The 27,065-nt window shown below is 48.5% G+C and overlaps 1 protein-coding gene across 1 annotated transcript in view; it reads left to right on the top strand.

The window, feature by feature from the left end:
* The first annotated feature begins 5,417 nt into the window (after window positions 1–5,417).
* Window positions 5,418–27,065, top strand: part of LOC118094798 (G protein-activated inward rectifier potassium channel 1-like) — a 30,389-nt gene continuing 8,741 nt past the window's right edge. The window contains exons 1-2 of the mRNA XM_035135476.3: window positions 5,418–7,101; window positions 21,993–22,209. Of these exons, the coding sequence (XP_034991367.3) occupies window positions 6,451–7,101; window positions 21,993–22,209 (868 nt within the window). The 5' untranslated portion in view covers window positions 5,418–6,450. The remainder of the gene's footprint in view (window positions 7,102–21,992; window positions 22,210–27,065) is intronic.

Here is a 27,065-nt window from a genome sequence, read left to right as displayed (position 1 = left end):
ATGATGATCGGAATGTAATTGAAATCAATAAGATTTTGGAACGCAGAAATAAAGACAACTGTCAAACCATCAATTCCAGCATGCGGGGGGCACTTTATCTAAATTACATAATTCAGTATTTGAACGATTGGTATTAATAATTGTATTATAAATTGGTATTGTTATAAAGGGGCTATTATTGGATTGTAATTGAAAACTAATAAAGATTATTATAATATATATATACAGTGGTACCTTGGTTCTCAAACTTAATCTGTTCTGGAAGTCCGTTCCAAAACCAAAGCGTTCCAAAACCAGGGTGCACTTTCCCATAGAAAGTAATGCAAAACGATTAATCTGTTCCCGACTTTTAAAAGCAACCCCTAAAACAGCAAGTTAACATGAATTTCACTATCTAACTAGACCAGGCATAGGCAACCTTGGCTTTCCAGATGTTTTGGAACTACAACTCCCATGATCCCTGACCACTGGCCCTGTTAGCTAGGGATCATGGGAGTTGTAGTTCCAAAACATCTGGAGAGCCAAGGTTGCCTATGCCTGAACTAGACCATTGATCCATCAAATGAAAGCAATAATCAATGTACTGTACTATAAAATAAATAAGACAGTATTGTAGGTGATAAAAATTAAAAGTAATTTTTTCCTCTTACCTGCATTGATGATAGTTTGGATGTGGCTTTTATCCATTTCCGCAGTCACACAATCAATCAATCAATCAGTAGCTGAAATGGGTTCCGAAGTGTTCGAAAACCAAGGCACAGCTTCTGATTGGTGCAGGAGCCCTGGAAACAATAGCCAACAACCGCATTGGATGTTCAGCTTCCGAAAAACATCCGAAAACCGGAAAACTTACTTCCAGGTTTTGGGCATTTGAGAACCAAGGCATTTGGGAACCAAGGTACCACTGTACTTAATTGAGGTTCTGCCCCCTCTAACATAAAGGCTGCCCAAACCAACATAAATCCTGGCTAAACCCATGGGTCCTCTTCTCAATGTTAAGTCTCAGGCCTGGAATATGCAAAATAATAAGAGTGCTCTGGAGTTGGGGGGGGGGGAGAGCCATTCTCTTGTTCCTGAGCAAATGCAAAAAAAAAAAAAAAACTCCACACACTGATGGGATGAAGGCATTGCTTTTCAGACAGAAGCAAGCTTGAGGCCCCTCGCTTTTGCTTTCCTTGATTTCGATCCAGAAAACTCTGGTGCAAATCAGGACTAGATGCTCAAAGGGGCAGATAAGAACAGGTGTTGACGGGAAGCAAAAAACGCTCCCTGTGAGCTAAAATGGAAAGGTGGCAGAGGGCAGATGAAGAGTGGAGGCAGGAATGAGCTTTGCAGCCTTGTCACCTGTATCCAAGCTGTTCTTCTGATTAGGAAATTGACAGATGTTGGCGCCAAGTAATTGAGCGTGCGGAAGAGCACAAAGGATACCGTAGGTGGAAGCCACAGTGCAACTCGGCTCTAATGAGATGTGCATCTCCTTTGTCCAACTTCTCCCCCACACCTCTGGCTCCAGAAAGTGCTCTGGTTTGAATTGAGCACTCCACAAAAAGGGACGTGAGTCCCAAAATGGCAAGGCACTTTTCAGAGAGCTTGACAGCAGAAAGCCTCCGGTTCTCAGCATGTTCGGTTCCTTACAATTCATCCGATCCTATATCGCTGTTATAGCGTTCCCTCTAGAGAGGAACAAGCTTGATTTGCAAAGAAATTAGATTGAAAACAAGTCGCTGGGAATCCTAGCCGATTCCACACTCCAGGGACCTCTCTGGCTGGCAATCAGGAACAGTATTTTGGGGGAGGTGAGTGTGGGGTTTAACAGGGGGGGGGGAGTATTGAATATTAATTAAGATCTGGTTTTACAGTTTTAGGCTGAGGAAAAAGGAGGGGCTGTGTTTCCTGCCCTCCCAACATATGGCAAGAGAAATAACTAGAGTCACAGCAAAAGACAGTGTCAGAATAATAACTCGATTCTGAGCAAGATTGTTTCATGGGCTTGGTTGCTGTAAGTTCTCTTTCGACCCATATATTGCACACTTATGTCACAGAGGAATGAAAATGGGACAGTATGCCCAGACAGACACAGCAGGGGTGCGTGCACCTATTATTCAGGTAGCCATAACATTGATGAGCCACTCTTCTGTTTACAACACTCAAAGCAATTTACATCCACTGAATCACAGCGAATGAGAGGAAGCAGAGCAGGTACCTAACATTTGTCTCCCACAGTAATTCGCGCTACCGGTTCCCTCTCCTACCTCCTTGATGAAGTCCAGACTTTGGCCTTTAGTGTGTGTTGGGGGGAACAACCAGTTACCGGGAAAATGTGGGGTCACCAACTTGCAGAATCAGACAGAAAGAAGATCATAGAATCATAGAATCATAGAATCATAGAGTTGGAAGAGACCACAAGGGCCATCCAGTCCAACCCCCTGCCAAGCAGGAAACACCATCAAAGCATTCCTGACAGATGGCTGTCAAGCCTCTGCTTAAAGACCTCCAAAGAAGGAGACTCCACCACACTCCTTGGCAGCAAATTCCACTGCCGAACAGCTCTTACTGTCAGGAAGTTCTTCCTAATGTTTAGGTGGAATTTTCTTTCTTGTAGTTTGAATCCGTTGCTCCGTGTCCGCTTCTCTGGAGCAGCAGAAAACAACCGTTCTCCCTCCTCTATATGACATCCTTTTATATATTTGAACATGGTTATCATATCACCCCTTAACCTTCTCTTCTCCAGGCTAAACATACCCAGCTCCCTAAGCCGTTCCTCATAAGGCATCGTTTCCAGGCCTTTGACCATTTTGGTTGCCCTCTTCTGGACACGTTCCAGCTTATCAGTATCCTTCTTGAACTGTGGTGCCCAGAACTGGACACAATACTCCAGGTGAGGTCTGACCAGAGCAGAATACAGTGGTACTATTACTTCCCTTGATCTAGATGCTATACTCCTATTGATGCAGCCCAGAATTGCATTGGCTTTTTTAGCTGCTGCATCACACTGCTGACTCATGTCAAGTTTGTGGTTAAGATGCTTAACCCCTCCCACCCTTGCGGATTCTCCCACGCAAATGCTTAACCCCTCCCTCCCACCCACGCCGATCCTCCGCCCTGCAAATGCCCTTTCGATTTCTTCCTTCGAGACAGGTTCCTAAAGTGGCTGGGGACTGGGAATGACATTGGAAGGGGCATTTGCAAAAGAGAACTGGAGAGCCTGGGTGCTAACCACACCTGCTCGCCTGTGAGTTCTCCCCAGGAAATGGCCCTTCCATGTTCAGCTTATCTGTGTGAACAAAATAAAAAAAAAATTCCTTCCAGCAGCACCTTAGAGACCAAGTAAGTTTGTCATTGGTATGAGCTTTCGTGTGCATGCGCACTTCTTCAGATACACTGAAACAGAGGTCAGTGTACCTGTAGCTTAGCTGTGTGAGTTTGGGAACATGCATTTGCAGAGATAGAATAGGCCCTATGGCACAAGGCCAGGTTATGCCTGCATTGCATGCAACACCTAAGCTCACTCTTATGAGCCAAAATGGAAGAGCTACAGAATCCAGTGCATTTATTTATTAAAACAGAACAGTGCAACAAAGAGACTAACAATTAACTTATAAAAATAGCACTCTGGAGCCATCTCCAAAAGCTAGAAAAGGGAGGTGTAAACTTGCAATAAACAATGGACTTACACACCATTTCCCCGCCCCCCCCCCAAGCAAGACTTCATAAAGATCAGCTGGTTAATGCTCTATGTTGGCATGCTTTAAAGTAGGGAAGTGAGCTATCAATATGATAAATTATTTCCCCCCCCCAATCTTTATAGAAAGATGTACCAGAGTTCAAAGCCTCTTTGAAAACCCTGCTTTCATGTGTTTGATTTGCAAAAGAAAGCGCTTCTTCCCAGAGTGCTAACTTGTGGAATTCATTGCCTCAGGATGTGACGACAGCCAGCAGCTTAAGAGTGGTTTTAAAGGAGATTCGAGGAACTGGTGGAAGAGAAGTCTATTCCCCCGTCACTTCTGGGCATGCTGGCTAAATAGAACCTGCATGTTCCGAAGCAGAATGCTGCAAAATGCAAGTGGCTGGGGGGCAAATGGTGTGTGTGAGAGAGAGCTGCCAGTGTTTTCCCATGTTTGTGGGCTTCCAGAACACCTTTGGGAACAGAATGCCAGGTTTCTTTGTGTATTTTTTTTTAGAGTGCTGTATATCCAGCCCTGAGTCTTCCCACTCAAGGTGATGCACATTCCTAATGGTAAGAGCTGTTTGACAGCAGAACTGCCTGCCACAGGAGGCGGGAGGCTCTCCTTTGCTGTTTTAAACAGAGGCAAGATGGGTGTCTGTCAACAAGGACCAGTTGTAACTACGCACCCTGCATGGATGCAGACCCTGCATTGAGCAAAGGGGCTGACGAGGAGACCTGCAAAGTCCTGCTCCAGCTCTACATACCTGTACCTGAGGCCTCAGGTGGCCCTTGCTCCCGTTAGGAAGCAGACCCCGACTCGCTTTGCTTCAACAAAGCGGTTATCCCGGATGCCCTCGGGCAAGAGACCTTCCACTAGATCCAGAACTAGTGCTGTTCTCCCACTCTGCTCATGCTCAGAGGCACTCCCTCGCGAGGCTGAGACCCTTGGGTCTCCCATTCAAGCCTAGACATCTATATCCTCCGGCACGACCCCCACCACCTCCTATCAATCTTTCCTTCTTTTGGGGGAAGCCCCTTTTTTGGGGGGGGAAATCTGGAGGAGATGGGAGGAGCCGCGGGTCCCGCCCCCTCTCACCTCACCAGCCCAGGCGTCAGTCTCCGCTGCTCTGCGTCTGCGGGGAGGGGAGGGAAGAGAGAGACCTCAATCCGAATTAATTCCTTCCAACTCCCCTCGACCCCTTTCTTACGCGGGACTTGAGCCACTCCCCCCTGGAAGCGCCCGCCTCCCGCGCTCAGCCGGCAGCTCCTTGCAGCAGCAGCTGCCGGCACCGTCCGAAGGGGCTCCTTTTCCCAGCTCGGGGGGCGCGGGGAGTCGCCGCAAAGACCGGGACGCGGGCAGGCAGACGCGGGAGATGCTCGTTGCGCGCAGGAGCCTCCGGCAGAGGCGCGCGGAGAGGAATGTTGAAGGTGTTCCGGCGGCCGCCAGGCGGCGTCGCGGCGACACCCTCCCCGCCCGCTCCGCTTTCCTGCACGTTTAGCAAAAACCTGGGACTTCTCCGAGCAGCCGCCTCCGAGCTGCTAGCCCGCCTGCTCGCCCTCGCCGCCGCCGCCGCAACAGCAGCCCAGTTTCTGGATGCGCTGGAGAATTAAGGACCTCCGCAGAGGTTTAAGTTTCCTGATCCCAGCGCGCTGGGGGAAGGAGCTTGGAGAGAAGAAAGGGAAAAGGTGGGGGTGGCAGAGAGAGAGAGAGAGAGAGAGAGAGAGAGAGAGAGAGAGAGAGAGAGAGAGAGAGAGAGAGAGAGAGAGAGAGAGAGAGAGAGAGGACTCTGCAAAGCCTCTTCTCCTCCTTCCCTTTCCTCCATCCCTCCGGATCGCCGCTGCCCAGGCAGCTCAAGCCCGCGGGATCCAAGAAGACAGCCTACCGCGCTCGCTCCCCCGCCCCTGCAAAAAGAGGCACCGCTCCCAACGCGTCGGGGAGGCTCCGTCCTTTGCCGAGAACGTGGCGAGTTCCCTCCGAGGTAGGTGGCGGGACGACGGGGCTTGTTCCCGGAGCGGGGCGCAGGGACCCGCTTCCAGGGGGGCGGGGCTGCTTTTCCCATTTAAAACAAAAGGATCCCGCTCCGGATCCAGCCAGGGATCCCTCGAGGGCAGCCCGTGTGGACCACACATCCCAACCCAAGGCTGTGAAGCCACGTGTGCGTGGGGGGGCCAGTTCTCATCATCCCCCAAGAGAGCCCCGGAGGACCCTCGCCAGCAGCGGCAGAAAGGTCTGCAGAAGTCGAAATCGGTTCCTGCTGGTAGAACCGGTGCCCATCCAAACCCCCGGGGTGACCATCAGTGCCCTGCCAGGCCAGCCCGGACCTTGGTGCTGCCACCCGCATCTTGCGAGAACCCTTCCCCCCTCTCCCAGTGTGCAAACGGACCACCCAAACTCAGCCAGCATCCTGCCATCCGTCATGACCAGCATGCAAAAGTGACCACCTTAGCAGCCAACCCAACTCGGGCTCTCTTGTCTGGCCATCGGGGTCCAGCTTCTGCTACCCAGCACAGCTTACAGGTCCAGAACCAGCTCACGGAAAGTGGGTTCCCCTGCCAACACCAGCCCAGAAATCCTCCAGCCTCGCCCGCCACAGCGCTCAGCCCAGACCATGCAGTGAGCAAGCCGGCTCCCAGCAAACTGAGAAGATAATCCAGAAAAGAGGAGACAAGCCTAAGTCCTGGGTGTGCAGCGGAGACGGACGCCTAGTCCGATTTTTCCTCTCCGGTGCAGGTGAGGAGGACGTGCCGAGCCGACAGGGCAAGCTCCCCTCCTCAGCACCAGAATGTCAGTGGTGCGCCGGAAGTTCGGCGACGAATACCAGGCTGTGGTGGGCACGGCGGCACGGCGGAAGCGCCAGCGCTTTGTGGACAAGAACGGCCGCTGCAACGTCCAGCATGGCAACCTGGGCAGCGAGAACAGCCGCTACTTGACAGACCTCTTCACCACCCTGGTGGACCTCAAGTGGCGCTGGAACCTGCTCATCTTCCTGCTGACCTACACGGTGGCCTGGCTGGTCATGGCCTCCATGTGGTGGGGGATCGCCTACTTGCGAGGAGACCTGGACATGCACCACGGGCACAGCCCCGGGCACAACCCCTGCGTGGCCAACGTCTACAACTTCCCCTCGGCCTTCCTCTTCTTCATCGAGACGGAGGCGACCATCGGCTACGGGCACCGATACATCACAGAGCGCTGCCCAGAGGGCATCGTGCTCTTCCTCTTCCAGTCGCTACTGGGCTCCGTGGTGGACGCCTTCCTCATTGGCTGCATGTTCATCAAGATGTCCCAGCCCAAGAAGAGGGCCGAGACCCTCATGTTCAGCCGCGCCGCGGTCATCTCCAAGCGAGACGGGAAGCTGTGCCTCATGTTCCGCGTGGGGAACCTGCGCAACAGCCACATGGTCTCGGCCCAGATCCGCTGCAAACTTATCAAGGTGAGTCGTTTCCTCCATGAGATCCCACCTTCACAGGAAAGAGGTGGCACTCACGTCCCGGGAAGCTAGAGAGCTGGATTTCGATGTGGGAGAGGCCTAGATTCAAATCTCACTTCTGGGCTCCTGGGCCCATGCCCTCGGTCTCAGTTCACTCATCTGTGAAATGGGAACATTAAGAATCATGTGATGAGCTTACTGTGAGCATAATTTAAAGGCCTTTGTGGATTAAAGTTGCCTTGTAGAAGATGCATAATAGCAGGCGCTGAACAGAGAGGGGGGAAAGAGGTTCCAAGGAGGATGAGCAGGTAGGATTGGGAGTTTGTGGAAAAGGCTCCAAAGAGGATGCCGAAATGGCTTATCCCGTGTCACGTGCTAGAGATTTTGCACAATTCTTTTCAGGTTAAGGAGACATTTAAACCTGGAGGTTTGGAGTAAGCAGGTAGGCAAGCCTAAAGTCAGACTACAAACAGTTTCTTACATTCAGTATCTTCACATCTTCCTCTCCCCCACCCCAACCGCCACCCCACATCCCTTAAAAACAATAATCTCAAAATCAATATCGTCTAAGGAAGTGGGTGTGGGAGGCGAATCAAATGAGAAGATAAGCAATCTGGAATTTTGGAAGCATGTTTGCGTTAGAGGGCCAGACAACTTTGCTCCCGAGTGGGCATATCAATTTTGTTAGCAAATGAACAAATAAAATAAAAACCAGGAGGATTTACTGGTGAATTCCCCCCCCCCCACGCTGCAGTTGGATTTGTGCATGACTCTATCTGAGGGAGGGCTCAGACCAGGAGCCTATTTTCAACGCCCATCCTGAAACATGAGAAATCAAGGTAGATGCAAAAGCGTATTATAAGCCTATTTGCAAATGACCTTAGCTTTCTACTTAGCTTACCTAGCTCAGTCAATCTTCAGTCAGAGCGTGAGACTCTGACTCTCAGGGTCGTGGGTTCAATCCCCAGGTTGGGCAAAAGATTCCTGCATTGCAGGGGGTTGGACTAGATGACCCTCATGGCCCCTTCCAACTCTGCAATTCTATTCTTCTACCAAGCAACCTTGGCCGGCACCTGCACCTGCCCTAGTGCACTGCTGAGTAAACGGCCAACCACTGACCTCACCAATCCATCACACGGTTGGAGAAAATAGGTTGATTCCAGATGCCATCAAGGACCATCTGTTTATGCAGCAAAGATCACCACTTTGAACCCTGAGTCACCATGATGCAATGGCCAAGGCAGCAGCAAGCCAGAGGTGGAGGGAATCCTATGAAAAGCAGATGTGTTGGTCCATTAAAAAAAACTGATCTGAAACTGCTTTGGGGAGGGGAATTGCCAGTGAAGTCCTTTCTCAGGATTCCAACCCGGCAGGGGAAAAGGTCACAGTTGCTTTGCAGTGAAGGGTCAGAAGAACCGATGGTTCTTTCATATGGCTCAGGTTGAGAGCCTGGCAAAGGACCAGCAAACATCAGGGGTGAATGCTGGAGAGGAGGCTAAGAGGTCTCATAGCAGAGTGTTTGGAAAGCAGAGCTAGATAAGGCAAGGCAAGCGACAAACACAGGGAGGAGGTTGAGAAGTGAGATCCTGAGCAGCACGGTTCCTCCCCCCTCCCCCCCCATGCGATGCATAACAAACACAGAAGCTCACGCTCATGGAAAGCTGTGGCGATAGTCAACAGCACGGGACGGGCAGAAATCGAGATAAATGCAGGAAATTAGCAAGTGAAGCCTTGGCATTCACTCCCAGAGACCAGCCAGAGGAAAAGGATAGTGGTGGCTGTCTCCATTTTGCCCTAGCTGTAAGCTACCATGGGGCATCTGGCTAGCTAGCCTCTGTATCAGAGACAGTGCGCAGGGTTTGATGGAGATTAGATAGATAGATAGATAGATAGATAGATAGATAGATAGATAGATAGATAGATAGAGTGCTTTTTTCTTTAAAAAAATGTTTAGGTACTCTCATTTTCCTACTCATATTGAAATACTGCCCCTCAATGAGGCCAAACTCAGATTCACAAAATGTTTAGGAGTATGCATACCCCTGTGTCCCCCCGCCCCAGAAAAAAAGCACTGGATAGATAGATAGATACCCTGTTTCTCATATTTTAAGACATACCCATAAAATAAGCCATAGCAGGATTTTTAAGCATTCAAGGAATATAAGCCATACCCCGAAAATAAGACATAGTGATAGGCACAGCAGCAATGCCGGCCGCAGCAGGAGGAGGAGGAAAAAAATAAGACATCCCTTGAAAATAAGCCATAGTGTGTTTTTTTGAGGAAAAAATAAATATAAGACATGTCTTATAATATGAGAAACACGGTAGATAGATAGATAGATAGATAGATTAAGGTTACCAGATGTCCCTGTTTCCCGGGGACAGTCCCCCAACAAAATCCATTGTCCCCGGATTCATTGAAAAAAAATTGGTAACCTTAAGATAGATGATAGATAGATAGATCTCACCGTGAATAAGAATTCAATATGTTCTTACATTTCGTCTCTCTTCCAACTCTTAGAAAACAAAAGGGTGGTCCTTTTCGAGGATCACTTTAATCAGTGCACAATATATTATTTCAATGTAGGCAAATGCTTCCATGCAAAAATAAACTACATACTGTACTGCATGTCTGTTACTGTTATTGCCTTGTTTTGTTCTTACTGTAATCCAATGTTCGCTCTTCCTAAATCTACACTGTATCACTGAAAGCCAAAACCTGTCAGGGATAGGTTCTCCTTTCAGCAGACAATAAATCAGATGCCGCTTTAAACAAAAGCATCGGCAAAAACTCTGGCTTCTCTCAATTTAACATAATTTGCTGCCGTCTTAGCAGCTCTAATATCCCCAATTCTGAACAACCTAGTTTCCGCCAGGGATTTTAACATCTTTCCAGAGAGTCTTGTCAATCATATTTTAGCTGCAACCAGGAAATATGGAATAATGCCCTGAAACTCCCTCCTTTACATAATCTTGAAAAACTCCCCCAACAACAGGGCCTCTGAAGTACCTAAAAGATTATAACCTATCACGAAATGAATAATCCATAAGATTTCTGCATGGACATCTCCACCACATATGAAAAACAATCTTCCCTTTTCTTCTACAATGTTTTTGTCAAAATTCTCTTCTCAATCCTATAACCTTATTTAATTTCTTGGGTGGGGGGTGTATAATGCCACTTAAAAATCACTGGGTAGTAAGATTTGTCCGGTGACAAATAAAAAAATTCCAGACCATTATTCCAAATATAATGCCAGGCATTCTCATTAATACAAACCAAGTTCCTTTCCTTGTCATTCTATACAGCAGGCATAGGCAAACTCAGCCCTCCAGATGTTTTGGGACTACAACTCCCATCATCCCTGACCACTGGTCCTGTTAGCTAGGGATGATGGGAGCTGTAGTCCCAAAACATCTGGAGGGCCGAGTTTGCCTATGCCTGCTATACAGCTTTTTAGGATTTGTATTACACACGTTTTCTTTCAACACGTTTCTTAAGAAGCTGTTCTTGACCTCCTTAAAATCACTGTTGCATATTTTCTCGGAAACATAATGGATATGATCTAGGCTGCAATCCTACGCACGCTTACCTGGGAGTAGATCTCAATGAGCTAAGTGGGAATTGCTGCTGGGTAGACATACGCAGAGAGTACACCCTAAGTTTAGCTGTACTTAGGTCCCCCTGAAATCAATGGAAACAAATAGTCACCCTTTAAGTCCCATTGATTTGAATAGCTCAGTTGGTTAGAGCACAGTGCTGTTAATGCCAATGTTGCAGGTTCTATCCCCGTATGGGACAGCTGCATATTCTTGTATTTCAATGGGGTTGGACTAGATGATCCTCAGGGTCCCTTCCAACTGTACTATTCTATGATTCTATAAAATGTTGATCGGTAATGTCTATTATTTCAGTGGGAACCATGTGCAACTGGCTTAGGTTGCAGCCCCAACCCTACTTGCCAGGTAGTAACACTCGTTTAATTCAAGAGAACTTACTTCTGAGTAGGCACAGTTAGGATTACGCTGAGCCTTGCCTTAATTTTTAAGAACCAATACAATTAGCAGTCTAGCCTCACTTCTGATCAAATCCTTTCATTTTATAGCAGGGGTCAGCAGCCTTTTTCAGCCGTGGGCCGGTCCACCGTCTCTCAGACCATGTGGGGCCGGAGTATTTTTTTTGGGGGGGGGGATGAACAAATTCCTATGCCCCACAAATAATAATATATTATTTATACCCCGCCCATCTGGCTGGGTTTCCCCAGCCACTCTGGGCGGCTTCCAACCGAATATTAAAAACAGTACAGCATCAAACATTAAAAACTTCCCTAAACAGGGCCGCCTTCAGCTGTCTTCTGAAACTACAATAGTTACTTATTGCCTTGACATTGCCTTGAAATAAGCCAGAGATGCATTTTAAATAAAAGCACACATTCTACTCATGTAAAAACACCAGGCAGGCCCCACAAATAACCCAGAGATGCATTTTAAATAAAAGCACACATTCTACTCATGTAAAAACACCAGGCAGGCCCCACAAATAACCCAGAGATGCATTTTAAATAAAAGGACACATTCTACTCATGTAAAACCACGGTGATTCCCGGACCGTCCGCAGGCCGGATTTAGAAGGCGATTGGGCCAGATCCGTCCCCTGGGCCTTAGGTTGCCTACCCCTGTTTTATAGGCATCCCTCTTCTTCTTTTTCATTTGGTAAAGTAAAAGAGGTATGCACCACAGTATGGGAAACCAGTACAAAAAGAAAGAAGGAAAAAAGGGCGCAGAAAAGATTAAAATTTACTCCCAAGTTCCTAAAGGGTTTCACTAAGAAGATACGTCAGTGTGTGATACAGAGTGAGCAATCGTCTCCTTCTTTCAGCTGATTATTGAAGGTTCTCAAGGGGAGCTTGGGGTGTTGATTTAATTCTTTTCGCCACAGTTCCCCTTTCCCAATAAACCCACTAAGCAATCAGACCCTCCAAATGTCCCAATTTTCCAGGGACAGTCCCAGATTTACAGAAGCTATCCTCGTTTCTGATTTGATTTACATCATAAGCCACCCTGGTTTCTCAATTGATCCTGGAGTGTCCCTATTTTCATCAGAGAAATGTTGTTGGAGGATATGGAGTCATATGACCCCTGAGCCAAGGAGATAAGTAACTAATAACTATAGAACCTTTAGAAGACAGCTTGTAGGCAGCCCTTTATAAGGAAGGTTTTTATATACAGTGGTACCTCGGTTTATGAACATAATTGGTTCCGGAAGTCTGTTCATAAACTGAAGTGTTCATAAACTGAAGCGAACTTTCCCATTGAAAGTAATGGAAAGTGGATTAATCTGTTCCAGACAGTCTGCGGAGTACTTAAACTGAAGCGTTCATAAACTGAAGCGAACTTTCCCATTGAAAGTAATGGAAAGTGGATTAATCCGTTCCAGACGGGTCCGCGGTGTTTGTAAACCAAAAATTCGTAAACTGAGGTGTTCCTAAACCGAGGTTCCACTGTACGTATGTTGGAAGCTGCTCAAGTTGGCCAGGGCAACCCAGTCAGATGGGCAGAGTATAAATAATAACGTTGTTGTTGAATCGGACAGCCCTATTTTCATTGCAGAAACATTGGAGGGTATGCTAACTGCAATTGGCAAGCATTGTAACATACTAGGTAAGCCCAGATCTGCTTTACTTATGGCTTCACTAGGAAGAACCTAGCAATGTATTCTTCTACAATGCCGATCCGGCCGCACAAAATCCAAAACTAGCTCTGGAGTGCGTTCTTGCACCGGTGGCTGGCATTTAGGGGAAATCTGCAGCTAGCCAGCCCTTGTTCCTCTTGGCAAGAGCTCAGCCTGCTGCTGGAGCCGCAGCCGCAGGAGTAGGAAGTGCCTCAAGCTGTCGCCCCGCATTCCTCTGCTGTCTTCGCAAGTTCCTGCATCCGCGGAACAAGCCGTTCTCTGACATGGCCCAAGTCCAAAACCCAGGCACTTTGACTATCAAAGGCAGTCGCTGCTGGACCGCTGAGCGATGGGAGACTTTCGACAGATCATACCAACAGAAGGGCGCGTGTGGGTCATCCTGGCAGCCAGCCCTTAAAAGCTGGCATCTTGGCACTTCTGCCAGCCTTGATTCTGAAGGTCATAAAAGGGGCAGCGTGCATTACTTTCTAAAGAGCTGCTGCTGCTGTCTTGTCGCAACACTTGAGCCCCCTGGGAAATGTCTGCTTTGATTTCATTTCAAAAAGTCAAGTCTCTAGTCCCCGCAGTATAACAGAACCTGTGCCTTCGTATAGTTTCAGAAGAGTTCCAGGAGGACTCTGGAAGCCCTGAGATGTAATATAAAATGGGGATCAGCCTCAGGGTTTGCTAGGGTTTAGCTGTGGGTTATGTTTCCGAGTGTTTCTGAGCACGTGTATGTTGCCATTCTGCCACCTCTGTGTTACCATAGCCAGCCCCCACACATCTGGGGTGATCAAGTAAGCAGGGTTTAATTTCTATTAATAATTTTTAAAAACAGAGGCACTCATTAAAAACAGAGGGACCCATTCAGGATACAACCTCTTCCTTCAAACCACTGTCTCCAATTCTGAACATGAGATACTGCCGTTGAGGGGGGATTTTACTTTGCACATGCTCAGAGGCAGCATGGGGAAAGTGGATATTCCCCCGCACCCTTCCTTGTTCCTAATCTGAGAACTAGCGATCACCCAATGAAATACATGGACGTCGAGTTCAGGACATACCCGTAGGAAGCACTTCAGGGCTCGCAAAACTGGTGGGAATCTGCTGCCGCAAGAGGTGGCCACAGCCAGTGGCTTGGATGGCTTTCAAAAGGAGATTCAACAATACATTCATTGAAGCTGCAAGTCTATCAGCTGTTGGAGTTAGCCATAGTTGAGTGGAAACTCCAGCTCCAGAAGCTGTCTACCTTTGAAGCTACCTGCTGATGGAGAACAAGGCAGGAGAGGTTTGTTTGTGTGGGAAACAGGAGATGGTCCTAAACAGACCTCTGGGAGCTTCTCCTTACTCTTCAGAGAGGACGAGGTTGCAAGCCCCAAGCTGGAAGTGAAGTGAGATGATATAGACTCTGGTGCTGCTGTTCCTTCCAAATTATTAATATTATTCCAAGTATTTATTGCTATTCATTATTATTATTTAAGATGGTAAAGCATAGTGCTTCTGCAAGCCAGCCAGACCCTTTTCCTTAGGGCTTTCTCCTTCCAAGTCTTCTCAGCACCGCAGCCAACTTCTAAAGGCCTTACTCTGCCCCCCTCAATAAAATATTTGAGAGGTCTCAGCCCCCCAAAGGTGATGGACATTCTTTGCCATTAAAATGGTGTCTGTCTGTGTGCCGCATTATGTGATTATGTGGGGCGGGGCTTACCTCGCCCCCTCTTTTTAATTCAAGTTGGCACCCCTACTTCCATGGCTATAGCCAGGATTTATGGGGGGGGGACACTCACCTGTCACCACCCTCTGTCTGTCTCTTGTCTTGCAGATTCATGGGCCTAGCCAGGGTTTTTGTTAGGGAGGCAGCAGCCAAAGTTGTCCAGCTTTTTCTAGATCACCCCCTAAAATAGTTGTTGAACTTTCTGGGGAAATCACAGGTAAAAAATACCCCCACTGCGGGAAGAAAGCTTTCATAAGGGGGAGGGGGGGCAGAACCTCAATTAATTGGGTACTTTCAATGCTTTTCAATAATTTTCGTGTTTGGGCCCATGAGCAGTTTTGGACTGAAATGTCTCAACAGTTGTTTTATCTTCCTCAGAAAAACTATATTTCTACAATTTCTACTTTTAGTTTAAGTATTGTTATTTATTGACTTGGTTTAGGGGAGGGCAGCTGTGCCCACCCTGGCTACGCCCATGCCTACTTCTCAGTGGGACCCAGGCCTATTCTGCGTGCGACCCCACCCCTCCAACCTGCTCCTGCCCAGCCTCCAAAACCCCGAAGGATCCTACTAGCCTCGCCGGGCACAACTCAGCTCCGGGCGAGAGCGGCGTGCCATCGGGCTTCCTCCTTCCCGGGCCACGTGCGGCTGAGCGAAGGCGGCGGCACCTCGCCGCTTCTCCCGCACCTGATTAGAGAAGCAGCTCCGTCCGCCGACTGAGCGAGCCCGGCCGGGAGATAAGGCTTATCGCGCCACCCGCCTTCGGGCTTCTCGCCATCCCTATCTCCGATAAGGAAGGCCGGCTGGTCCACGTGCGCCTGCTTCCTCCGGAGCGAGGCGGGGAGAAGCCGAGACCTTGCCGCGTTAGGAAGCAACCCCGCCATAACGCCGCTGCGCGCAAAAGGAATCTGGCGCGTAAAAACGCGCACCGACATTGCGCGCGCCGCAGGGATCTCCGCGCAACGTGCCGCGCCGGGAGCAGAGAACAGGGGGGGGGGGTTCTAGGGAACGGGCAGCTCTAGGGCTTGAGTCATTTGCAAGCTTCTGGGGCTGGAGGGGGAAATGGGGGGGGGAGAGAGAGAGAGAAATGAAGAAAGCACTCGCTTCTCAAAATTAAAATGACACCCATGCAGGGGTGCCTACTTGAATAAAACATTGCGAAGGGGGCGGATAAGCCCCATCCCGCATAACCGATCACAAGACACACACCATTTGAATGGCAATGCTCATAAACTTTGGGGCGCCCTCAAGTATTTTATTGGGGGGGCGGGCAAGGGACTTCGGCCCCCTAGGAGTTGGCTCCTATGGTTGCAGCCAACTAAATTAGACTCTGAGTAGACCCGTTTGAGTTAATGGGTCTGAGTAAGTCATGCCTCTTAATTGCAGTGGGTCTGCTCTGAGTATGACTGAATGGATGCCACTATTAATATCAGCATGTATGGTATGGTACTGTTTCTTGACGAAGCAGGATTGGCACTCATGCCCAAATCACTAATGTGGAAATTATTGAATCAGTGCAATTGGAGAGTATGCCTGTCTGCTGCAGACCCTCCAAGTGTCCCTATTTTCCGGGGACGGTCCCAGATTATTTACAGATGCTGTCCCAGTTTCTGATTTGATCCTGGAATGTCCTGCTTTTCCTTAGGACGTCTCTGTTTTCATCAGAGAAATGCTGGAGGGTATGGAGTTATGCGACCCCTCCCCCCAAACCAAGGGGATAAGTAATTATACAGTCTTTAAAATATGTCTGAAGGCAGCTCTGTATAGGGAAGCTTTTACAAAAGATTTGTTTTATTGTGTTTTTATATATGTTGGAAGCTGCCCAGAGTGGCTGGGGCAACCCATTCAAATGGGCTGGGTATAAAATTATTATTATTATTATTATTATTATCATTATTATCATTATTATTATTGAATACGACAGGTCCCTATTTTCTTTTCTTAATTCAAAAAACAATTATTCAAAAGTTATAATACAATACATTTTCAATCAATATATCCCCTCCACAGACACCTCTGTGATGATGGTGGCATTAAAATACTCTGCTCTTCTTCAATAAAAGAGAAAAGGGGAGACCAGATTGTGTCAAAGGTATCCTTTTTGGAGATTCCTTTGATTAGTCGCCGATGGTATGTGAGGCGTTCTATTAAAAGGCTCAGAACCCCTTACCTCAAGGACCGCCTCTTTCCATATAAACCTACCCAGACCCTGAGATCATCTTCTGAGGCCCTCCTTCGTGTGCCTCCTCGAGAGGTCCGGAGGGTTGCAACATGAGAAAGGGCCTTCTCTGCAGTGGCTCCCCATCTGTGGAATGCTCTCCCCAGGGAAGTTCACCTGACACCTTCATTATACACCTTTAAGCACCAGGGAAAAACTTTTTAAGCAGGTCTTTGGTTGATCCAATTTATATCCTATGCCCTTTTAAAATGTGTTTTTTTTGTGGGGAGAGAGGTATTGGGTTGCTGTTTTCATTTTCATTAGGTATTTTGTGGTTTTATATCTTGATTTTATTCTGTGAACCACCCTGAGACCCCCCGGGTATAGGACGGTACTGTATATAAATTCAAACAACAACAACAACATCAAGCCAATTTTCATCAGAGGAATGTTGGAGGGGATGTGACCCTCTCAGATCCAAGAGGCCTTCCCTTTTGAAAACCTAGATCACTGAAATCGGATTTAATTACGGGAAATAATCAGAAGCTCTGGCAACAACACTTCAGCCATCACCTCCTCCTAGAGGTGCCAAAGCCTTATTAACTCGCTTGTCAGAACACACACACAGAAATGCCCTTGTCTGCTGGCTGGGTCTGACGGCATTATAGTCCAAAATATCCAGAGGGCACTGGCTTTCTGAAGTCTTCTTTATACCACATTCTCACTCCTTTTCTTCTTCTCATGCCTCGTTCACCGTGCCTTACTCATTGCTCTGTTCCTCAGGGCCAAATTGCCCGCGATGCTGAGTCACGCAGAGTTTTCTTCTCCTCAATGTTTCCATTTCCCCCCCCCCTTTTTACAAAAGGCACTTTCTTGGAGGCTGCAGTTTTCCACAGATTTGAAGAGAAAGGTTGGGCCCCTTCACCCCTCAGGTTCCCCAGCCGCGCCACCATGCTGAAAATGGCCTCCGCTAACCTGATTTTCCTCCTACAGGCAAACAGATGCAGGTATCTGTGCAGCTGCATTTTGTTAACGTGGGGAAGGAAATATAATGCTTACTCACCCACTGTGAGCCTCAAAGCATTTCCTGAACTATCCTAGCATTGCCGTATCCAATGCCTAGGCTGCCCTCTGCTTCTCCTCCTTCTCCTCCACGGGACTCGGGACTCGTTTTGCCAAAATATTCACAAGTCGTGTTACAACTTCTTAAAGGTAAAGGGACCCCTGACCATTAGGTCCAGTCATGACCGACTCTGGGGTTGCGGCGCTCATCTCGCGTTATTGGCCGAGGGAGCCGGCGTGCAGCTTCCAGGTCATGTGGCCAGCATGACTAAGCCGCTTCCGGCGAACCAGAGCAGCGCACGGAAACGCCATTTACCTTCCTGCCGGAGCGGTAGCTACCGGTATTTATCTGCTTGCACTTTGACATGCTTTCGAACTGCTAGGTTGGGAGGAGCAGGGACCGAACAATGGGAGCTTACCCCATCACAGGGATTCGAACCGCCGACCTTCTGATTGGCAAGGCCTAGGCTCTGTGGTTTAACCCACATCTTTCTTAGCACCCCTCATTGGGGGAATTTGAAAGCTGAAAAATTCAACGCTCCATAATCCAGCCAGGCTGGTGAGAGGGATGTTTTCTGGCGAGAGTCTCAAGGGCCAGACTGAGCTCTGGAGGGCTGTCATTTCTGCCCTGCCCTGAGCTTCCTCATTCCTGTGCTAGATAGCTTTAAACATCCTCTGATTAGTCACATTGCTCAGAAAGGGGTTTTCTTTTTTCTTTATTTACCGTATTTCTTTTTTCGGCGTTGCATTATTATAGACCCGATCCTATGGAGCCATTCACACAAAACGACGCTTAATAATTTCCTTTCCTCCATTTCCAATTCTCATTTGGGGGTGTGTGTGTGTCAGGCCAATGTCCCATCTAGTCCAGCATCCTGTTCTCACAATGACTCGCCAGATGGCTGTAGGAAACCAACAAGCAAGAGCCTTCTCCCCCTCCTGCAGTTTCAGAAGCAATGCTGCCAGAGAGCATTGCCGTCACGGCCAGTAGGCCTCGCTTGCCATCCCTTCTGCAGCTTGAACCTCTCCGCTCCTGTCTTATTGTCAGCCTCAAATGAACCATGCTTTCTGGGAGCCTTTCCAAAAGCCCTTTGACCGCCCAGTTCCCTCGGCGGGGCAGGGTGTGCATGCGCAACATGGGTCAGGAATAATATTATTAAAGGAGCCTTGCCCATTCGGGCACAGAACATCACATTCGGTTAGCAGGCGAATTGCACCGTGATTTTTGAGCAGGAGAGAGGATTGACATGTTGGCTCATAAAGATGACAGTGAGCAAATCAGGGGACACATGTCTGGCTAATTCAGGTCGGCAAGGCATGCTGGTGCTTTCCTGGCAAAGGGAAGGAAAATGGAGAGGCGTTTGGGGAGCAGATTGCAGTGTTTGGGTGCGTCCAGAACAGACGCTTTAAGGTCCACAAGATGCTTTTTTGTTTATTTGATCAAATGTCTTGCAAGCGGGGGGGGGTGGGTTTCCAGCCCAAACTCACCGGTACCTGGTTCCGGCACCTCTCAGGTGGATGCCATTGCCATTATAAGAGAACAAGGGAGGCGTTCAGGGTGACGTTTCGGCACCCTGAAAAACAGCGCCGCTTGCAAGGAATCTCGTATATCACAGCTGTCGTTCTGCACGTTCATTTTCATTTGATTTCTCTCTTCCCTTTTTAAGATGATTCAGCCCATATCTGCTTCCGACACCTTGCTAATTCCCCATCCCTCCGCTAATTACCAGTAATGCACCAGACAGCCGCAATGTCTGCCTTTCCCCCCAGCAGCCACCACAGTCCAGAAAATTGCTTCTAGCCACGCAAACACGTGTGTTGTAATTCCTTCCCTGGGGGTGGTTGGGAGTGGGGAAGGGGCAGGGCAGGGCAGGCATCCAATCAGGTTCTTCCAGGCAGCCTTGTCCATGATAATATCACGATGGTTCTAAGTGATGCCCCCTGCAATATTGTTTGTGCCTGCGAAAGTTTCGGAGCAGACATAACTGCCCTGAGAATTCCTGCCGAAATCCCCTAACGTTTTAAAGCCACAAATGTTAGAATCATAGAATCGTAGAGTTGGAAGAGATCACAAGGGCCATCCAGTCCAACCCCCTGCCGAGCAGGAAACACCATCAAAGCATTCTTGACATATGCCTGCCAAGCCTCTGCTTAAAGACCTCCAAAGAAGGAGACTCCACCACACTCCTTGGTAGCAAATTCCACTGCCGAACAGCTCTTACTGTCAGGAAGTTCTTTCTAATGTTTAGGTGGAATCTTCTTTCTTGTTATAGGGTTGTTGGTTTTTTGCAAGGGGTTAGAGTTAGGTCTTTTCTTTTCTTTTTGTCCTGCTTTTGTTTGTTGCCCTACAGCTCAAGAAGATCCCTTCCCATGGCAATAATGTGGTATTGCATGAGAAGCATTGCAGGACAACTAATGAAGTGGAGTGATGTGTGGACATAGAATTATAGAATAGGAAGGGACCCCGAGGGACATCTAGCCCAGCCCCCAGGAATGCAGGAATCATTTGGCCCAACGTGGGGCTCAAACCCACAACCCTGAGATTACAAGGCTCATATTCTACAGACTGAGCTATCTGCTACAGGCCAGTGTAAATCCACCACTATTCCTCTATGAATGTGTCCATGACGTGCCAAAACAAAAGAGAGAGCAGAATCACCCATCCAGAAATAACAATTCCAGAACTGTTGCTTTTCCTAGTGATGGAAAACAAATATTGCAACACTTAATCCAGGCATAGGCAAACTCGGCCCTCCAGATGTTTTGAGACTACAATTCCCATCATCCACTGGTCCTGTTAGCTAGGGGTGATGGGAGTTGTAGTCCCAAACCATCTTAATCAGCACAGCTGGGTGTCCTTCCCTACGGTACTTTATTTCCATTCTTCAGTCACAGAGAAGCTTACAGGTGATGGTGTGCCGGGAGACAAAGGCAGCCCCTGCCCTGAGGCCTGCAATTTAAAAAGACACGACACAAAAGGAAAATGGATTGGAAGGGAGAAGGAAATCAAGCAGGGGTTTTAGAAATGCGGTTTGGCAGATTGTGGTGGCCAGGATTAAGTTAGTAAATCATATGGATGTTCTTCAGCTAGCAGGCAGGTCCCGTGCTGACAGGCAACGGCCTTGGGTGACCAGGAATTAGAGCTAACCACCATATATATTTCCCACAATGCCTCCCCCTGTAGCATTGCGACTGCAGGCAGTTGTGGAATGTTAAAATGGCAGTTCCGAGGCTCACCATGGAAGAAGGTATTGAAGAGGCAGGCATAATGGAAGTTGTAATCATACTAATTATCATCATCATCTGACTGGGTTGCCCCTACCATTCTGGGTGGCTCCCAACAAAATATTAAAAATACAATAAATCATCAAACACTAAAAACTTCCCTATACAGGGCTGCCTTCAAATATCTTCTAAAAGTCAGATGGTTGTTTATTTCCTTGACATCTGATGGGAGGGCGTTCCACAGGGCAGGCACCACCACCGAGAAGGCCCTCTGCCCGGTTCCCTGTAACCTCACTTCTTGCAGTGAGGGAACCGCCAAAAGGTTCTCGGAGCTGGACCCCAGTGTCTGGGCTGAACAATGGGGGTGGAGACGCTCCTTCAGGTATATTGGGCTGAGGCCGTTTAGGGCATTAAAGGTCAGCACCAACACTTTGAATTGTGCTCGGAAACATACTGGGAGCCAATGTAGGTCTTTCAGGACCGCTGTTATGTGGTCTCGGCAGCCACTCCCAATCACCAGTCCAGCTGCCGCATTCTGGATTAGTTGTAGCTTCCTGGTCACCTTCAAAGGTAGCCCCACGTAGAGCGCATTGCAGTAGTCCAAGCAGGAGATAACTAGAGCATGCACCACTCTGGCAAGACAGTCCGTGGGCAGGTAGGGTCTCAGTCTCCGTACCAGATGGAGCTGGTAGACAGCTGCCCTGGACACCAAATTGACCTCCTCTGTTCTCACCGGCCACTGGCACACAGCTCAGAATGATTCCCCCTCACCCCTTTTGGAGGGAGAAACCCAGACCAGTCCTCTGGCTGATTGGGCTCTTCCGCCATGAAGGTGTGGATTACCATTGATTTGCCTGAGAGAGTCTTGCACCCTGATCTCACCCAGACCCAGGTTCAGCTCACCCCACTCAAAATCCCCTCCCTCTCTCTCAGCTTAAATTCCAATGGAGTGTCCGCAGCTTGCAAGGTGCTCCATTCAGGCACCCCGAGAAAGTTCCTATCATTTTGCTGCTGTAAGATTTGCTCTCGACTCAGTGGGACTTCTCTCTCGCTCTCGCTCTCTTTAGTCACGACAGACGCCAGAAGGTGAATTCCTGCCACTAGACCAATGCGAGCTCGATGTTGGATTCGGAACTGGGGCCGACCAACTGTTCCTCGTCTCTCCTCTCACCATCTGCCATGAAATCAACGAAAAGAGCCCCTTTTTTGCCCTCTCGCAGAGATCACTACGGAGCGAGCAGTTCGAGATTGTCGTTATCCTGGAAGGCATCGTCGAAACTACAGGTACAGTGCTGAATAATAATAATAATAGTAATAGTAATAATAGTAGTACCGTAGTAGTAGTAATAATAATAATCTATATGTATAAAAATGGTGAAGGTGCATGTGTGTTATTCCCCACTTTTCTCCCACAAGCACTTAGCCGATCGTCCTGAAATTTGGCCACAACCTCAGAGTCACATGAGAGCAGGTAATCATGCACTTACACTGAGCAGCTGACACACCTAACACAGGTAAAAACCTGGATTTGTGGTCAAAAAATTGCGCCCTCCAGTGGACAGCCAACAAACAACGGACAAACATATCCATTGCAGGGGTCAAAATGGAGGACACGGATAGGTAAGTTCTTCCCTGATTGGGATGGGGGGGGGGGGTCTGTCAATAGGTGACAGGGATAACTAAGACCTTCCCGGGGATGGGTCGCTACAGAGTGTGGGGAGACACAGGTATGCCCCTATCTAAACATAACACAGGGGGGACTCTGATGGTCTGGGGAATCTGAAGGGGGGACTCTGACCCGCCATTTAACAAAGAATGCCACAGCAACGCGTGGCAGGGCCAGCTAGTAATAATAACGATTTACGTAGTGCAAAGATGGGGGCACCTGTGGGCTTTCAGGTGCTGCCAGAATACATCTCCCAGGGTTAGCCCAGCCAGTCGAGCATGAGACTCTTAATCTCAGGGTTGTGAGTTCGAGCCCCATGTTGGGCAGAGAGATTCCTGCATTTCTGGGGGTTAGATGACCATCACGGTCCCTTTCAGCCCCACAATTCTGTGATTCTATCCTAGACCACTAGCCATGCTGACTGGGGCTGATGGGAACTGGAGTCCAGCCACATCTGGAGGGCCACAGCTTCTCCATCCCACTGTTCCCTGGGAAAAGGGGTTGGCTGTTAAACCACTCTGGGAATTGTAGCTCTGTGAGGGGAATGGTGTTGTCACGGTCCGGTCGGCAGGCGGTTGAAGCCCTGGCTAAGGACGTCAGGACCAGAGGCAAGATGGTGGTGTAGAAGCAGGAACAGGTGCAGGGCTGAGGGTCTAGCAGCAGGCAGTCGCAGGGTCAAGGAGCAAGGCAGAGGCGAAGGTCCAAGGGTCGAGGAGCAAGGTGTCGGCAGGCGAAGGTCCAAGGGTCGAGGATCAAGGCGTCGGCAAGGCAAGGGTCCACGGAGCAAGAATCAAGGCGTCGGCAAGGCAAGGGTCCAAGGAGCAAGGATCAAGAGGCCAGATGCAACCAGGCAGGGATAGCGTTGCTGTGGCAAAGAGCTGAAGGGAAATGCTGAGCTTTTATCCCTCCCAGATCCTGCCACCAGGTGCAGTGAGGTATCAAGTGGCCTCACCTGAGTGACCACTCCTTGCTTCTCCAGCACAAGTTGAGGCAGGCCCCAGTCCTGAAAAGCACTACAGGCCCCAGAGCCTGACTTCTGCCCATACTCCTGACAGGGGTCTCCTAAGAGCTCTCAGCACTCTTAAGAAATGACGGTTGTTTTGTCTTTATGTGGCAGTTCAAAGTGGTATCATATTGCTTTAAAGGGGTGGTGTGTTTGTGGCCCTAGAAGTTCGCCAGAAAACAAACACCCGTTCTCCGCTTCTTCTTAACCCACCAAAAAAACGTGGCCAGCTTCTGCCAGCTCTCCAAGAAAAGTCCTTCCCTGGTTCTGCCCATTGAATCAGGTGTTTTCATCATCGCAAGCTAGCTGGATGGCTGCCACTCTCCTTCTGCCCTGGCGCTCTCAAGAAGCGAGGAAGAAAGGGAGCCCTGGCTTCTGTTAGAAAAGTAGGGCACCCTAGTTGTCGGAGGCTCCCCATTCCTCTGTGTGTTTAGCCTGGAGGCCTATCTGCTTCAGAGGGAAAAGTCTAGCAAATGTGACGGTTACAGAGAAATTAATGATGTGACTTCCCCTTCTGGCGCTATAGTAATGAGCCTTGGTTCTGTACTGTACAGCACAGCGCTGGAGATAAGTGGATTTCTCTTTTAAAGAGCTCTCATTTACAGTTCTTGAAAGAGGAGAGGTCCTGTTCTATTGGGATAGGGAAGCAAAGAGCGGCCTCACGTTACTCCAGGGCTTAATTTGAGCCAGCCCACCTCAGGTGTCAATTGGAGAATCTGCCAGCTCAGCCCCAGGACTAGCTTTCAAGTTCGGCACCAGTCTCCCTGCTGCACTGCCTTTGAAAACTGTTCTGTGTGAAGTTGCAGGAGCTCTAAAGCCAGCTAGGCAAGCAAAATGTGTGGGATGGTTTATCAATGGGTAGGAGAGGATATATTAGTTGCAATTTATCCCTCCCATGGGTGTGGGGGTTAAGTGGAGTATTAAAACCTGACGCTTGGCAGCAGAGTATAGAAGACTGAAATGCTTTGATGGTGTTTCCTGCTTGGCAGGGGGTTGGACTGGATGGCCCTTGTGGTCTCTTCCAACGCTATGATTCTATGAAACTATGCTGAGAAGCCTTTCATTTTATGAGCTGGTCTCAGCTAACAAAATAAGTTGGCTTCCCCTTTGTTTCCCTCTTAATAAAAGAATTAGGCAACAACTTATAAAGTAAGCTTAAAATAGATTGTTTACTTACCGGTACTTGACAGTCTTGCACGGGAACACAGCAAAGGCAACAGCAAAATTTTGCAGGTAAAAAATACTTCTTGGTTTCAACAGCCATAGTTAAATACAGAAATGGAGTCTGCGCTCAGGGAGAGTACAGATAGATGTCCGTCTGCATCAAAGATATTGTGAGAAAGAAAGAGAGAGAAACAGACAGACAGAGGAGGAGGAGGCTTTATATCTCCCATTTCTTCCCGCCACTGGAAGCAGGGGAAATGACATCACACAGAGCCCTCTCTCCACTCCACCAGTTACATTTCTATGGTCAAAGCCTGCCTATCTAGAAATTTGCAGCTCTGTGGTCATTAGCTACTAGACTTCCCAATCGTTATATTTTGACTGCTAATCTACAAAATGCTCTTCCACTGACATGTCCCTCATGGTGGTGGTGTTTTTTAAAATTCAATCTTTTTAAAAAATTCAATATTTGAAATATAAACAGCACTGACTTTAATATAAGTCAGCTGACTTGCACAGTCATTTCTTATGACCAGGGGCTGCCATCGCTCCTCACTCTGCTCACCAACTCTGCCTACCCACCAAGCCCCCACATTGGCCAAACCCACCTTACCTTTATACCTCACCCATCCTATTGCCTATCCCCACAACCACTTTTAAATGGGGAGGTGCTTCCCCCTGCAATGAATACAGCTGCAGCCTAGGCCACCTGACATCCTGTGGTCATGTTGGAGCTGATGTGGCCACCTATTGGTGGTCACATGAACTGGAACATGACAACAGCCTTACATTTCTATGTATATAGGAAGATAGATGGACTATCCCCCATTTGGCCTCTGAAAAGCTTTTCTTAGCAGGTGGTGGCTGTGCCCTGGGGGTGCTTTAACTCTTTGGCTCTCCTGCATTGAGCGAGGGAGTAGACTAGATGGCTTATAAGGCTCCTTCCTCCAGTTCTTAGACATCATCCTATGACATTTATGACCCTATGACAGGGGTTCCCAAGCTAAGGCCCGGGGGCCGGATGCGGCCCAATCGCCTTCTAAATCCGGCCCGCAGATGGTTCGGGAATCAGTGTGTTTTTACATGAGTAGAATGTGTCTTTTTATTTAAAATGCACCTCTGGGTTATTTGTGGTGCCTGCCTGGTGTTTTTACATGAGTAGAATGTGTCCTTTTATTTAAGAAGCATCTCTGGGTTATTTGTGGGGCATAGGATTAGTTCATATTTTTTTCCCAAAATATAGTCCGGCCCCCCGCAAGGTCTGAGGGACAGTGGACCGGCCCACGGCTGAAAAAGTTTGCTGACCTCTGTCCTATAATATTAGTGAGCACACAGGGAAATGAGCCCTTGATAATATGGGCAATATTGTTGGGCCTCATCAAATTTAACCAGAGTTAGCAGAGTAGATGAAGGGAAAGAGTGGGTGTACTTATTTATTATACTTTTGTCCCACTCTTTTCCCAGCAAGCTCAGAGTAAGGCACATTGTTCCCTCCCTGCCCTCACCACCCATTTTAGCCTCACAACAACAACCCTGCAAAGTAGGGCTCGCAGCCCAAGATCACCCACAGCTGAGTAGGGATTTGCGCCTTGATCCAAGTACAACACATTAGCTGCTACGCCACTTACCGAGTGTATGAAGAATACAGCACAAATCCAAGCAAAGGGAATATTTGCTTGGCAAAGGATTCTCCTGCCGTTTTCGTCCAAGTCCTGAAAAACACAGTTCAGTAGCTGAATGTCAAAGGCACGAGAAGCTCAATTAATTTTGTGGATGCATTCCAGCCCAACCATCCTTGCTGCGTAAGTGTCATTTGACATTTTAAATAGGAAATTATACGTTAATCAAATGTAACGTCAAGCATAATTTACACGTCTTAAATCAGGTGCAGGGAGCCTCCAGCCCCCAGGCAGAGTGCAGCCCTATAGGGAAACTCTGGGCTATCCCTCTCTTCCCTAGATCTCTCCCTGGCCTGCTCTGCACCCTCCTTCAAGCACTTTTCCCTGGCCAGACTGTATTTTTGATCTGTGATAATGCATCTTCCTTGCCTGGATGGAAGATGAAAATATTGGCAAGGCAGGAGGGTGGGGGCTATAGAAACACCTGGCTTCCATATGGCTGGAATGTAGCTTCCTGTACAGAGGTAAGAGTCACACCTATTGCTCCACCCCCTTTTCCCCTGGCCCCGCCTACCAGTGACATCCAACACTTGCTCAAGGATTGTTCATGAGATGATGTGGTCCAAAGGTCCACCTGGGGGAACAGCAGGTTCAGCTGTTCATGTTGTGCGGATGCCTGATGATCGTC

The sequence above is a fragment of the Zootoca vivipara genome, chromosome 12 (assembly GCF_965207765.1).
Source record: "Zootoca vivipara chromosome 12, rZooViv2.hap1.1, whole genome shotgun sequence".
In the NCBI taxonomy this organism is placed as follows: Eukaryota; Metazoa; Chordata; class Lepidosauria; order Squamata; family Lacertidae; genus Zootoca; species Zootoca vivipara.
Note: the sequence above shows the minus strand (reverse complement) of the source record. Positions and strands in the feature narration are given on the sequence as shown.